Below are 14,650 nucleotides of genomic sequence, written 5' to 3' on the forward strand. Positions count from 1 at the left end.
TCAATGGAGTATTTTAGTACCCGGATCCTGAACCAGCATCATGTACCGTGGATTAGGTTTCGAATTGCAGATTTCACCATGGAATAAGGGGATTTATCATCAGCCAATGGACATATCGATCTACCAGAAGCCGACCGATAACGGAGAAATGCTCGGGGGTATCTCACCGGCTCATGGTAAGATCTTTTTCACATAAATTACAGCCAGATCAGAGCTTGCTATGATACGCAACCAGCCGAGCAGCGTATGTGGCTAGTTACGCGACCACTGTTATTGGTAATCAATAATAACAATTGGCAACAATTACCAATGTGTTTTTACACAAATGGCTCAATAAAGGAATCTGAATCTGAATCTGAATAATAATCGACGTCCCCCGCCCCCCCTCTTTGATGCATACATGCTTTGGGACAGTCCCGATGATATGCAGTTTGAATTTATTGTTTATTGTTTTGAAATGCGCAACTGTCCGAAAAACCTGGCAGCGATAAGAGGAATCGATAGTCACGGAGAACCGGTTTTCGATTCCCATCCCTATATGTGTATGCACATGTGTGAGTGTGTGTGTATGTATATATATATGTTTGTGTATGTCTGTGTGTGTATGTATGTATGCATGTGAGTGTATATATGTGTATGCATGTGTGTGAGTGTGTGTGTATGTATATATATATATATGTTTGTGTATGTATGTATGTATGTATGTATGTATGTATGTATGTATGTATGTATGTATGTATGTATGTATGTATGTATGTATGTATGTATGTATGTATGAATGTGAGTGTATATACAGTATGTGTATGCACGTGTGTGAGTGTGTGTGTATGTATATATTATGTTTGTGTATGTCTGTGTGTGTATGTATGCATGCGAGTGTATATATGTGTATGCACGTGTGTGAGTGTGTGTGTATGTATATATATATATATATATATATATATATATATATATATATGTTTGTGTATGTATGTATGTATGCATGTGAGTGTATATATGTGTATGCACGTGTGTGAGTGTGTGTGTATGTGCAGCATCATGTCATAATGGTGCTCCCCTGAGATCTTATGCCCTATTTCCACACACACACACACACACACACACACACACACACACACACACACACACACACACACACACACACACACACACACACACACACACACACACACACACACACACACACACACACACACACACACACACACACACACACACACACACACACACACACACACACACACACACACACACACACACTTCACATGTAGTGAGATGAACTCGCCTGTCTATGTCTGTGTGTGTGTGTGTGTGTGTGTGTGTGTGTGTGTGTGTGTGTGTGTGTGTGTGTGTGTGTGTGTGTGTGTGTGTGTGTGTGTGAGAGAGTGAAGGAGTGAGGAAGTAAGTGAGGGAGGGAGGGAGTGAATGTGGGAGTGAGTGAGGGAGTGAATGAGGGAGTGAAGGGGGGAGTGAGGAAGGAAGTGAGGGAGGGATTGACTTACTTTTGGAGCCAGAAACTGGGAAGACTTATTAACAACCCACTTAGGAAGAGAACCTGGAGAGAGAGAGAGAGAGAGAGAGAGAGAGAGAGAGAGAGAGAGAGAGAGAGAGAGAGAGAGAGAGAGAGAGAGAGAGAGAGAGAGAGACACACACACACACAGAAAGAGAGTGACAGAGAGAGAGAGAGTTAAAGGGACTCTGTCCTTCATTATAGTTACTATGGCGACTCTTTAGAAATAAGGTCACGGCAATGAATCTTCATCACACTCAGAGCACATTAACCACCTGTGTGTGTGCATGCATGTGTGTGTGTGTGTGTGTGTGTGTGTGGTTGATTACCCACCCACAGATCCCCAAGGGGGGGGTATCTGGTTTATAGCGGATTATAAAAGTTTGTTGAATCAATTACTTTACATCAATCAATCAATTACATCACGGGTCGCAAACGTTCTCATCAAGATAATGTTATAATAATTTCTATCACAAACGGACCAGCTTAGAACAAGCAGGATGTTGCTGATTAAATATTTGATGGCGCTCTGTGTATGGTGATGGCCCCTCCCCCTCCATGTGGGGAGAGTTGCCTAGGATACCACTTAAAACTCCACCCAAAGTTCTCACAGAAACATGGCTAAGACAAACGTCATCGTGCCCACAGTCCAGTGTGGAATCTGCCGTTTATAAGTATTTGTTTGTTTGTTTGTTTGTTTGTTTTATTTAGATCCCTATTAGCTTTTGCATAGCAGCAGCCATTTATCCTCGGGACACATTAACACTTTGGGTGCCATGGGTTAAATTCATTATATACCATAGGTTGCCGGCTCTATTTGTCTATGGAGAAGTACCCCTTCTTTGCAGGGCTATAACTTTTTAAATTCTATTGCTACATTGCCATTATTAGGGCCCATTCAAAGTCCTATATGTATTGTTCATTGTGTAGCAACGTTAAACTTTTTCATTCACATATTCATAGTAAAGTATGGTCTAATGTATAAGTATGTTTTCATCTCTTTCTGCAGCTTTCTCCAGAACGTGATATATAGCCCCAAATGCATTATATTGATGATGAAATACAGTTTGATGGCAATCGGGGCGATATAAAAAATTTCAATTGGACGTACTTCTAGAATGATCTACGTATGATCTGATGATGACCGGATGGGCGGGGGATCGTTTATAATTCCGTGGGCAGCGTTATATCATTCATCTAGTGTGGGTGATATGTTCATCATAACAGTTTATATGGAATACGATAAAAAATAACGCTGAATCTTACCGTATCCTCCTCGCGCCGTTGGGCGATGAGCGTGGAACAGTCATTTACCTATTATGGTATGTAGAAATATCTGGTCCATTTCCAGCTTGTATAATAGTATATATGTCCAAATCATGTTGTTTATCGAGTTATTGGCAATCGATCGCTATGTATTGTGTCGAGATCGAGTCCCGTGAGCCAAACAGAGTGCCCGGAAGTAATATGGTCGACCAGCACAACCTCCATAGCACTTCCTGTTTAGCGATTGCGCCGATCGGCCACCAGATGGCACTCCTGAACCGCCAGAGAGCTCAGTGGGTCCTCCTGGTGGATCTCAGGCCAGCGGAGGGGAAATATGAATCCGATCGCAGATTTTTGAAATATTGATATAAGGACGCTGTACAGCATCCTCCGGCAACTTGAGCATGGCCGGGAATTACGCTTTAAAGCGTTTTCCGGCAGTCAAAGTGTTAAACAAATAATAAATAAGACACCTAAACAAAACAAACCCACTGCAATTAGACAAAGCAAATAGACAGGCTCTGAATCCATCATGATCTAATTAATAGATAAAATATAATTTAACAGATATATACAACCTTACTCCCCAATGATGACAAGTGTGTGTGTGTGGTTCAGTAGTTACCTCTAGGAGTCTAGGGTCTACCTGGGCCAGGTGTGTGTGGTTCAGTAGTTACCTCTAGGGTCGACCTGGGCCAGGTGTGTGTGTGTGGTTCAGTAGTTACCTCTAGGGTCGACCTGGGCCAGGTGTGTGTGTGTGGTTCAGTAGTTACCTCTAGGGTCTACCTGCGCCAGGTATGTGAGAGTACAGTTGTTTGGTCCCTGGTTCTGGATCATATAACCCGTCTGAATGGACACGGCACGAATCCTGTCTTTCTTAGGAGGGTAATTCTGCATGGGAAAATCACACAAACACACACACAAATTATTTATTTATCAGCACACGTCAAACACTGTTGAAAAGTAACTAGTTCTGGTGGGATCTGATCCCAGGCCAGCAGGGGGACATGTGATTCTAGAGACACAGGAGAGAAGGATCTGGTGGGATCTGATCCCAGGCCAGAAGTGGATTCAGTTTGTTGATTGTGATGCTGAGTCGTTCCTACAGGATCATGTGACCTACTCTATACTGTAGTGTTTTTATTTATTTTCTGTATTGGTGTGTGTGCGTGTGCGTGTGTGTGTGCCTTTGTGTGTTGCAGGTATGGAAGGGGCTGCATATTTTATACTGTATTTATTTGTACTTGAAATGTATGACTGTTGTGCATTTCCTGCGTGCCTCTCAGGGTTAGTAAAGCTCGCCGTGTTCTCTACAAGTACTAGGTTGTCGTCTCATGGATAAACGTACTTCTAGCCACTAATCAAATTTCACTGCTTATGTTACCATAGCGACACATGACTCCTGTCTTTTGCACGCACACCACACACACACACACACACACACACACACACACACACACACACACACACACACACACACACACACACACACACACACACACACACACACACACACACACACACACACACACACACACACACACACACACACACACACACACACACACACACACACACACACACACACACACACACACACACACACACACACAGACTCCTGACCACTTATCGTTAGAGGAATGCAGAAGTTTACAGTTAACAGTCACATGAGAAAGCTTATCTTACTGTAAACATGAGAGAGAGAGAGAGAAAGAGATGGAGACAGAGAAAGAGATGGAGACAGAGAGGGTGAAAGAGAGATAGAGAGAGATAAAGAGGGAGATAATGAGAAATAGAGAGAGACAGTGTGTGAGGCGAGGTGATCAGTGTGTCTTATAATACAGGATCCTTCTCGCCCTCTTCCCTCTCTTGGCAAAAGAAAACACTGTGGGCCTGATTCCAAACTGAATAGTAAAACTATGGACCTGATTTCAAACTGAATAGTAAAACTATGGACCTGATTCCAAACTGAATAGTAAAACAATTTACTGAACAGTGCCAACTCAATGACAGCATAGGTAGACCATCACTCCTAGACCTACTCCCCCAGACCTCTCACTCCTAACCTACACCACCCTACTCCCCCAGACCTCTCACTCCTAACCTACACCACCCTACTCCCCCAGACCTCTCACTCCTAACCTACACCACCCTACTCCCCCAGACCTCTCACTCCTAACCTACACCACCCTACTCCCCCAGACCTCTCACTCCTAACCTACACCACCCTACTCCCCCAGACCTCTCACTCCTAACCTACACCACCCTACTCCCCCAGACCTCTCACTCCTAACCTACACCACCCTACTCCCCCAGACCTCTCACTCCTAACCTACACCACCCTACTCCCCCAGACCTCTCACTCCTAACCTACACCACCCTACTCCCCCAGACCTCTCACTCCTAACCTACACCACCCTACTCCCCCAGACCTCTCACTCCTAACCTACACCACCCTACTCCCCCAGACCTCTCACTCCTAACCTACACCACCCTACTCCCCCAGACCTCTCACTCCTAACCTACACCACCCTACTCCCCCAGACCTCTCACTCCTAACCTACACCACCCTACTCCCCCAGACCTCTCACTCCTAACCTACACCACCCTACTCCCCCAGACCTCTCACTCCTAACCTACACCACCCTACTCCCCCAGACCTCTCACTCCTAACCTACACCACCCTACTCCCCCAGACCTCTCACTCCTAACCTACACCACCCTACTCCCCCAGACCTCTCACTCCTAACCTACACCACCCTACTCCCCCAGACCTCTCACTCCTAACCTACACCACCCTACTCCCCCAGACCTCTCACTCCTAACCTACACCACCCTACTCCCCCAGACCTCTCACTCCTAACCTACACCACCCTACTCCCCCAGACCTCTCACTCCTAACCTACACCACCCTACTCCCCCAGACCTCTCACTCCTAACCTACACCACCCTATGGTCCTACATTAGTAGCATCTACTTCATGTAAAAATTAATACTGTTCCTCCCCACTCATCCCTCTCTCCACCCAGCCTCTCTCTCCACTCATCCCTCTCTCCATCCAGCCCTCTCTCCACCCAGCCTCTCTCTCCACTCAGCCCTCTCTCTCCACTCAGCCTCCCTCTCTCCACTCAGCCCTCTCTCTCCACTCAGCCCTCTCTCTCCATCCAGCCTCTCTCCACTCAGCCCTCTCTCTCCATCCAGCCTCTCTCCACTCAGCCCTCTCTCTCCATCCAGCCCTCTCTCTCCATCCAGCCCTCTCTCTCCATCCAGCCTCTCTCTCCACCCAGCCCTCTCTCTCCACCCAGCCCTCTCTCTCCACCCAGCCCTCTCTCTCCACCCAGCCCTCTCTCTCCACCCAGCCCTCTCTCTCCACCCAGCCCTCTCTCTCCACCCAGCCCTCTCTCTCCATCCAGCCCTCTCTCTCCATCCAGCCTCTCTCCACCCAGCCCTCTCTCTCCACCCAGCCCTCTCTCTCCACCCAGCCCTCTCTCTCCATCCAGCCTCTCTCTCTCCATCCAGCCCTCTCTCTCCACCCAGCCCTCTCTCTCCACCCAGCCCTCTCTCTCCATCCAGCCTCTCTCTCTCCATCCAGCCTCTCTCTCTCCACCCAGCCTCTCTCTCCACTCAGCCCTCTCTCTCCATCCAGCCTCTCTCTCTCCATCCAGCCCTCTCTCTCTCATAGATGTTTCTCCTCCTGCGAGGCATTCCAGAAAAACCAACCTCGTCCACAGCCCACTCTGCACTCTCCTCTTCTCACCATCATCCTGACTGCTTGCATCTTGTTCCTCTGCACTGGCCTCCCTTTCCCCCACATCAACTTCATGTTCATGTTCATGTTCATCTTCATGTTCATCGTCATGTTCATCTTCATCTCTTAGTCTCTTTATTAAATAGTTTAGCTCTTTTCAGTTTCCTCCACCGTTCAGAATTCACTACCCCTTTATATGTGACCTCATCTTTTTAGACTCATATATCATTGAACTGACCAATGCGGCCACTCTCCTACATTTTAAGCACCTGGGACGCTGGTCATTTAATGCATACAAATCCTATATTCGCACAAACCCCTCTTATCTCCGCCAACCCCAGTTGTCCCTCCTCTAGCAAGATACAGCTCCCGGCAGTATTGGTGTAAGGATGTGCACATTCTGGGGTCTCTGTCCCACAATATATAGTATATGGACTGCATTTTGGACTTGCTGGCTTTTATTCAGAGCACTTTACAACTTCTTCTCATTCACCCATTCACTCACACGTTCACACACCGACGGTGGAGGCAACCATGCAAGGTGCCAACCTGCTCATTGGGAGCAGTTAGGGGTTAAGTGTCTTGCTCAAGGGCACTTCGACACACTGCCCGGGAGGAGCGGGAATCAAACCGGGAATGTCTTACCAGACAACCGATCTACCTCCTGAGCCACTGTCGCCCCATATACTGTGTAGTCTTTACCCCTATTGGATGAGTGGAGTCTCATCCCCTTCCGGAGACCACTCCATCAGGAGGCTGTAAGTGCACCAGGCTACTATAACGGTTAGAAAGGTCTCCTCTCTCTTTCCCTCCCCCATCCCATCCCTGCTGAGTGCACTTTCCCAGGAGTGTGTGACTCCAAGTGTATCAATGGCTGTTGCATCGATGCATTAATAATAAACTATGGATTTCTATTGAATCTGTTAAAACCTATATCTTGTGTCTGTGTGGTCATCGGTGTGATGTGGAACTAGTGAATTGGTAGTTCCTGTCTTTTACCTGTGGCAAGTCAGCAAAGGACAGGAGGGAACAGAGTACAGTTTCAGTTTGGAATGAGTCCAAAACACTCTCAGACTCCCTGGCGCTTTAGTGCCTTACACACACACACACACATGTATACACACACACACACACAATGTGGACCTGCTATGGACCAACACCCACTGTCGTTTAAACTACACTATTCAAAACCAGTGAACCACCCCACACACATGCACGCACACACACACACACACACACACACACACACACACACACACACACACACACACACACACACACACACACACACACACACACACACACACACGCACACACATCTGAATAGCCTGCTAGCACATGGCTCGTACGTTTCAGTGTAGCTGACAAGGACAAAAAAGAAAGGGGGCTCCCTTAAACCCAGAGTTACATGTTTGATTCCCGCAACAGCTAATGTGTAATCCCTGTCAGTGTCCTTGAGCAAGGCACTGGACCCTTACCTGCATCAGAGGCACTGAACCCCTACATGCTCCAGAGACAGTGGGTCTCATTCACCAACAGACTTAAGACAATTTTGGGATTCACGAACAGTCAGGGATTCGCTCGGAAGTCGGACAGACTGGTTTAAGGGCTTTATTTGAGAGGAATCATGGTGATTGCGTTCATGTTGATTCTACAGACATCCTTGGAATTAAATAATGATAGTAATAATAAATATGACAATATTTGTATGATAAAAAATTACGTTTTACATTTACAGTCATGCCTCAAGGGGCATCGTGATGTACGAAAATAAATAAAAGCACTACACCAACACTGCAAATGACAGTGGATATATACATAAGAACTAAACCCAATCGCGTATTGATATTCCATATTTATACCGTCTTGTTGTGCGCTCCTGGCCACCTGCCTGGCACACAGACACACACAGGCACACTGAATAGCCTACGTGCGTAATGAATGAACAGTAGGCTGCTAAACAAGTACAAGTGCATTGGTTTAGTGCATTTCCTACTTCCTAACTGGCTACTATGAAACCTCAAACGACTGCGGACATGCTGCGTGGAGTCCGGTCCGCTCACAGTACGCCCGACTCTGTGGCGGCCTTAAGATGTGTACTGTATGTAGCGCATACAGTATCTGTGATCTCCTAATAAAACAAGTCATTAGAATAATGTAAGTAAGTAAGTAAGTAAGTAAGTAAGTAAGTAAGTAAGTAAGTAAGTAAGTAAGTAAGTAAGTAAGTAAGTAAGTAAGTATTTATAAAGCACCTTTCATACATGTCATGTAGCGCATATATAACGATAAAAGCAATAAAGTCACAGTGATCAGTTAAGATCAATGTTTTAAAGAAAAAAAATAACGTAAAAATGAAAACAGTCATTTGCGGACCAGTTTGGGAGAACAGGTCCGCACAAACATGTACGTTCAATGCACTTGTACAGTAGGTAGCAATGTTAGCTCTCATAACGTTAGTATAGTTACGTTTTTATTAGTGGTCGCGTATTGTATGTAGCCGCTCCCTCATCTAAAGAGTTGGGTCCATAAGGCTTTTCCAAGCCATAGCGTCTTTTTGTCTTAACGTCGTTATGAGACATAACACAAAGACGCTATGGCTTGGAAAAGCCTTATGGACCCAACTCTTTAGATGAGGGAGCGGCTACATACAATACACGACCACTAATAAAACCGTAACTATACTAACGTTATGAGAGCTAACATTGCTACCTACTGTACAAGTGCATTGAACGGACATGTTTGTGCGGACCTGTTCTCCCAAACTGGTCCGCAAATGACTGTTTTAATTTTTACGTAATTTTTTTTCTTTAAAACATTGATCTTAACTGATCACTGTGACTTTATTGCTTTTATCGTTATATATGCGCTACATGACATGTATGAAAGGTGCTTTATAAATACTTACTTACTTACTTACTTACTTACTTACTTACTTACTTACATTATTCTAATGACTTGTTTTATTAGGAGATCACAGATACTGTATGCGCTACATACAGTACACATCTTAAGGCCGCCACAGAGTCGGGCGTACTGTGAGCGGACCGGACTCCACGCAGCATGTCCGCAGTCGTTTGAGGTTTCATAGTCAAGCGTACCACCACGTACCAATTTCCTACATTTCTCATGCCAGTTTACAAAAAAAAAAAAAAATTAAAATGTATTATCTTTTTCCCCCATCCTTTTTCCGATTTGTCTCCCATCCCACTGTTAGTCGTTATGCCAATTCCCAACCCCCTTCCTGGTTGTTGCGCACTCCCCCCTACTGTTGGTCCGGGAGGCCGGAGACTGTCGCATGCTTTCCTCCGACACATGTGCAGCCAGCCGGCAGCCAGCCTGGCAGCGCAAATTCTCACCGGGAGAGTGTAACGTGTGGAAGGTCACACTACCTCCCTCCAGATCCTACCCTCGCTGTGCAGGCGCCCCGACCGAACTGTAGGGGTCGCTGTCCACAACGCCCAGGACCCACCCATCAGCTTTCCCACCCCTAACACTGCCAATTGTGTTAGTGTGAACGACCAGCCAAGCTGATAGCAACGCAGAGAGCTGGACTCGAACCCAGCGTCTCCAGCGTTGATGGCGAGCGCCTTGCCCACTACACCACCTAGCCGCCCAGTTTACTACATTTAATGCAGGTCGATGCCAACCAACCAGAGCAGCCTTTTGTGTGACACCGGTGCCGGTGCGTGATGCAGAGTCCGCGCAGACCTCTGCGGAGTCCAGTCCGCTCACAGTACGCCTGACTCTGTGGCGGCCTTTAACACGTTGGGTGCCATTCACGTAATATTACGTGTTTGCTCGCCAGCGGTTGGGTGCCAGACACGTAATATTACGTTTTTGGTTTGTTTTTCTTTTTTTTCTCGATTTTAATATCCTATTCAATGCCAGGGACCAATGCCAATGTATGTTGCCGTTAGAAGGCCTACTGCGACGCTGAGGGTGCAGTACCGGCCATATTCCCCCAGGTGGCAGTATTGAGCTGCAGTAAACCCTGTTCCAGACCCTGTGTTATATTGAAAGGTCTCCGGGCGCAGATTTTCAGTAGACGGCAAGGCTAGAGGTTCAATCGGTCGCATCCAAACGTCTACGGGACATCCGATGCATATGCTGTGGTGGGTTATGTCGTAGGCCAATTGGAAATCGGATGGAGCAGATATCGATGAAACAATTGGAATATTATCTTTGGAATACTCCCAATCAAAGGTAAGGATCATCTGACGTAAATTCTGGCTTGATTGTGCAAGGTTTTCATACCGATCCAGCTGATCAGCGTTTTTAGCGTTCAATACTAATGCCGTTACTGGTAATCAATCATCAGAAACGACCCCCCCCCCCCCCCCCCTTTCATGCATTCATGATGAGACATAATAGCTACTGTATATATTTGATTTGGGAATACTAGCGTGTATAGGCAAGAAACGCCAACGCAAATAGTAGAATTTACCTATATGGCTATTACGCAGCCCCTCAGGAATTACCCCATAAGGGGCCGTGTCCACAGATAGCGTTTTTTTCAAGGCGGACCGCTTTGAAAATCAAAAATATGCATGCTCAGAGCGTTTCCAGAACTCCAGACCTCAATCTGCTTTAGTCTCGCGACTCCCGCGGCTCCGCCACTTGCTCGATTTTGATTGGTCGGTCGAAAAAAGTGACCTTGATGAGCGGCACTCCTCTCCAAAAGTTGAACTATTTTCAACTTTATGCGCTGGGAGCGCTCTGCCCAAAAACTCTAGCCGCAGAGAGCGCTAAAACGCGAGGCGCAGCGCTGGGAAAAGGAGCGCGCCTGTCGCGTCTTTAGCATAGAAATTAATGACAGAAAAGAGCTGGCAACTCATAAAAAGCTGGCTGTGGACACGGCCCCTAGCGCTGTAAAACCATACTTATATTCACCACGGTATAACACAGGAATGTATGCATGGAAAAAATATCTCTTTTTTGCATCTTGACCGGAAGAAACAGTGTCAAATGATTATAATATTGTATCCATGGCTATAATATAGAATATAGATTTAGCTCTACAAACAAGGTCACGCAGTCGTATCTTTTAACGCTTGGCCCAGCTACAGCGGTCCGCGTCTAATGGCTGGCATCCATTGTGTTAAGATGTCACGCTAAGATGTGTACTGTACGTTCTCTACAGTATGACTACTATAGGGCAGCGCATACAGTATCTGCGATCTCCTAATAAAACAAGTCATTAGAATAATATAAGCCATGGGGCTTGGGCTGATCGCTATTGTTACGTTGTCATTGACATTCTTTAAGCTCGATGTCGAGTCAATGCAACACAACAAAGGAGACGGCAGTCAAAGTAGTTTTATAATAAATATTTAATGAAATAATTACCGTGAATGAAATGAAGAATAAACTAAAGTAACGACAGACAAGAACACATACTACACAGACAGGATCAGCACCAAACAAAGGGGAAGACAGACTACTTATACATGAGGGGATGACGAGACAAGACACACCTGGGTTAATTGTAAGTGGGTACAGCTGGGGAAAGAACGATAGGGACTACAACACCAGGACAGAGAACTACAACTAGACATGACGAATCACATTAGGAGCGCCTGATCAGGGCACAAACATAGACCCACACAGGCGCACCAACCGACCTGTAGGAGTCGCTGTCCACAACGCCAGATCCCCACCCATCAGTTTCCCTCCCCCTAATACTGCCAATGTGTATTAGTGCGGACAACCAGCTAAACTGAAAGCAATGTGGAGCGCTGCACTCGAACAGGGAGGCGAACCTGTTCGAGCCTAGTCTCCAGTATTCGTGGTGAGCGCCTTGCCCACTGCACCACGTAGCCGGCCAGTGAACACATAGTTAAGTACGACTGACAGATGCATTGCAACTATCCGTCTCTGGCTTTGTCCAGCGGACACCATGATGAGCTCAGCGATGCTGCTCACGGTCTGGCTACAGCCATCCTCTCTGCTGCCGGAGCTACTGGAGCCGACGCCGGTCTGCGAGGCTTCGCTGGTGGCGGGAGAGAGAGCACGGAGGGTCGTTGATGAGCTCAGCGATGCCCGAGTCGCGTGATTTTTTATTGGTTTGTCATGACAAACCAATTACATAATCCAACATATGTGTAAAGAAACAACATATTCCAGTTAACGGTATATTTTTTTAATGATTCGTTACGGCGTAATCAATACTTCCATTTGTATAAATTGGGTTAAGCGGAGCGCAGTATTCCTGCCTGGCTGAGCTGGATGCATCTCGGCTGAGGAGCGCGTCGTGGCTCATGCGCATGCTCGGCCAATCAGAGGAACCCGGAAACCCAACTGCGTTGTAGAAAGCATAGACGCAGCCGGGTCTGACTGTGGCACCCAACCCAAACCACGAGGACAGTCCCAGTTGGCCCGGGTGTGAAAAACAGCCAAGACGATGGTCAAGGCCAACCAACCACTCAAAGCTCCCCAGTCTGCCCCGGATGGAACAATGACCTCATTCTCCAGCTCCCCCTCTTCTGAAACACAAAGACTGTCATTATCATTGTCAACTCCAGGTGGAGCCACCACCAAGGCTGACACCGGCATATTGGGCATAGGTACACGTCCCACGTCATCCATGGGCAAAGCAGGGCCAGTACCATCAGGCACCGCGTCACTGACCGATACACCTATGTCAAATAAATTCCCCCCAGCACTACCCGTCATGGCCGTCGTAAGTGCATCTGATGGAACAACTCCCGTATGCACATTTGCCAGAACGTCCGCCACAACAGGCCCGCTGAAACGCGAATGACATCTGATTTTATTAACATCTTACCCCCTGTCAGGTCGTTACCGAGGATCAATGACACTCCCTCGACCGGAAAACGGCCATCCACCCCGATTACGACCGGTCCCGACACCAGATCCGACTCTAAATTAATATTGTGTAGCGGCATTCTCATAACATGTCTACCAAAAGCTCTGACCCTTATCCCAGCATGTGCCTTTGATCTGTTATCAAAGGGTAACACATTCCTACGGATAACCGATTGAGACGCAGCAGTGTCTCGTAAGATAGTTACAGGAACTTTCCTACCATCTTTGCAAAACGATACCAACCCTCTGCTAATAAAAGGTAAATAGGTTGCCATGCCTTTACCCATAGCAGTGGGCGTCGTAACCAACGATATTTGTGGCATCTGCGTGGTAGGACTGTTAACCCTGTGAAGGAGAGCATAACAATTGTCCTTGATGTGCCCTTTCTTCCCACAGTGAAAACACATGCGAGTGCCCCCCCCCCCCCATTCCTCGCTCACTAACTCCACCTGCGTCCGCATGTTTTAACTGCTCGCTACTGCCAGAGGCTACCGGTTTGCCACCGGAGCTCCACCTCGGTCTGTCCTCCCCACTAGGGCAGTCAGGCTTGACATGGCTTGTGTGTTAAAACAAACTCATCCGCAAGGCCCGCAGCCACCGAGCACTCAGCAACCTTCCGTTCATTGATGTACATCGCCACATTCTCGGGAAAACAATATGACTTAAATTCCTCCAAAAGGTTTTTACAGGAGACACACTTAAAAACTGCGGACCATGCTCGACTGAGGGGGGGGGGGGTGGGTGGGACAGATGTATCACTCTAACTTCCACACAAGGGCCAGAGGAGCAGCCATTTTGATAGATAAAAACACGCCATTTACTATGTCGAGTGTAGAGGCCGACCCTGCAGGGCGCTATATTATAGTAGTGGGGAAACTGCATTCATTTCCGGTCATTCTGGCTAATATCTACGCACCAAACTGGGACAACCCTTCGTTCTTCACCAGCCTTTTTTCTCGCCTACCGGATATGACCTCGCACCATCTCATCCTTGGCGGCGACATTAATTGTGCACTCTCCCCGGTGCTGGACCGTAGCTCGTCCAGGAAGGCCCCCTAGTCTAGCTTGTCCCGTGCAATCCGGCGCTTTCTTAAATCATATGGGGTAGCTGACGTGTGGCGGTTTCGTAATCCTACATCCAGAGGATACTCCTTTTTTTCCCCGGTCCATAATACCTTCTCGCGCATAGACAGATTTCTCCTGGATAAGAGACTCCTTACCCTCGTAACCAAATGCGAATACGGAGCGATAGTTATCTCAGACCATGGTCCCTTAGTTATGAAAATGAGTATCCCGAATAC

General features: G+C 47.0%; 1 protein-coding gene across 1 annotated transcript in view; it reads right to left on the reverse strand.

Moving 5' to 3' along the window:
- The window catches only part of stard10 (StAR related lipid transfer domain containing 10), a 148,387-nt gene that overhangs the window by 24,116 nt on the left and 109,621 nt on the right, over positions 1–14,650 (reverse strand). The window contains exons 4-5 of the mRNA XM_084316178.1: positions 3,550–3,667; positions 1,503–1,555 (exon numbers count right to left, since the gene is read on the reverse strand). Of these exons, the coding sequence (XP_084172304.1) occupies positions 1,503–1,555; positions 3,550–3,667 (171 nt within the window). The remainder of the gene's footprint in view (positions 1–1,502; positions 1,556–3,549; positions 3,668–14,650) is intronic.

The sequence above is a fragment of the Notolepis coatsorum genome (genome assembly GCF_963971535.1).
Source record: "Notolepis coatsorum genome assembly, chromosome: 1".
Taxonomy (NCBI): domain Eukaryota; kingdom Metazoa; phylum Chordata; class Actinopteri; order Aulopiformes; family Paralepididae; genus Notolepis; species Notolepis coatsorum.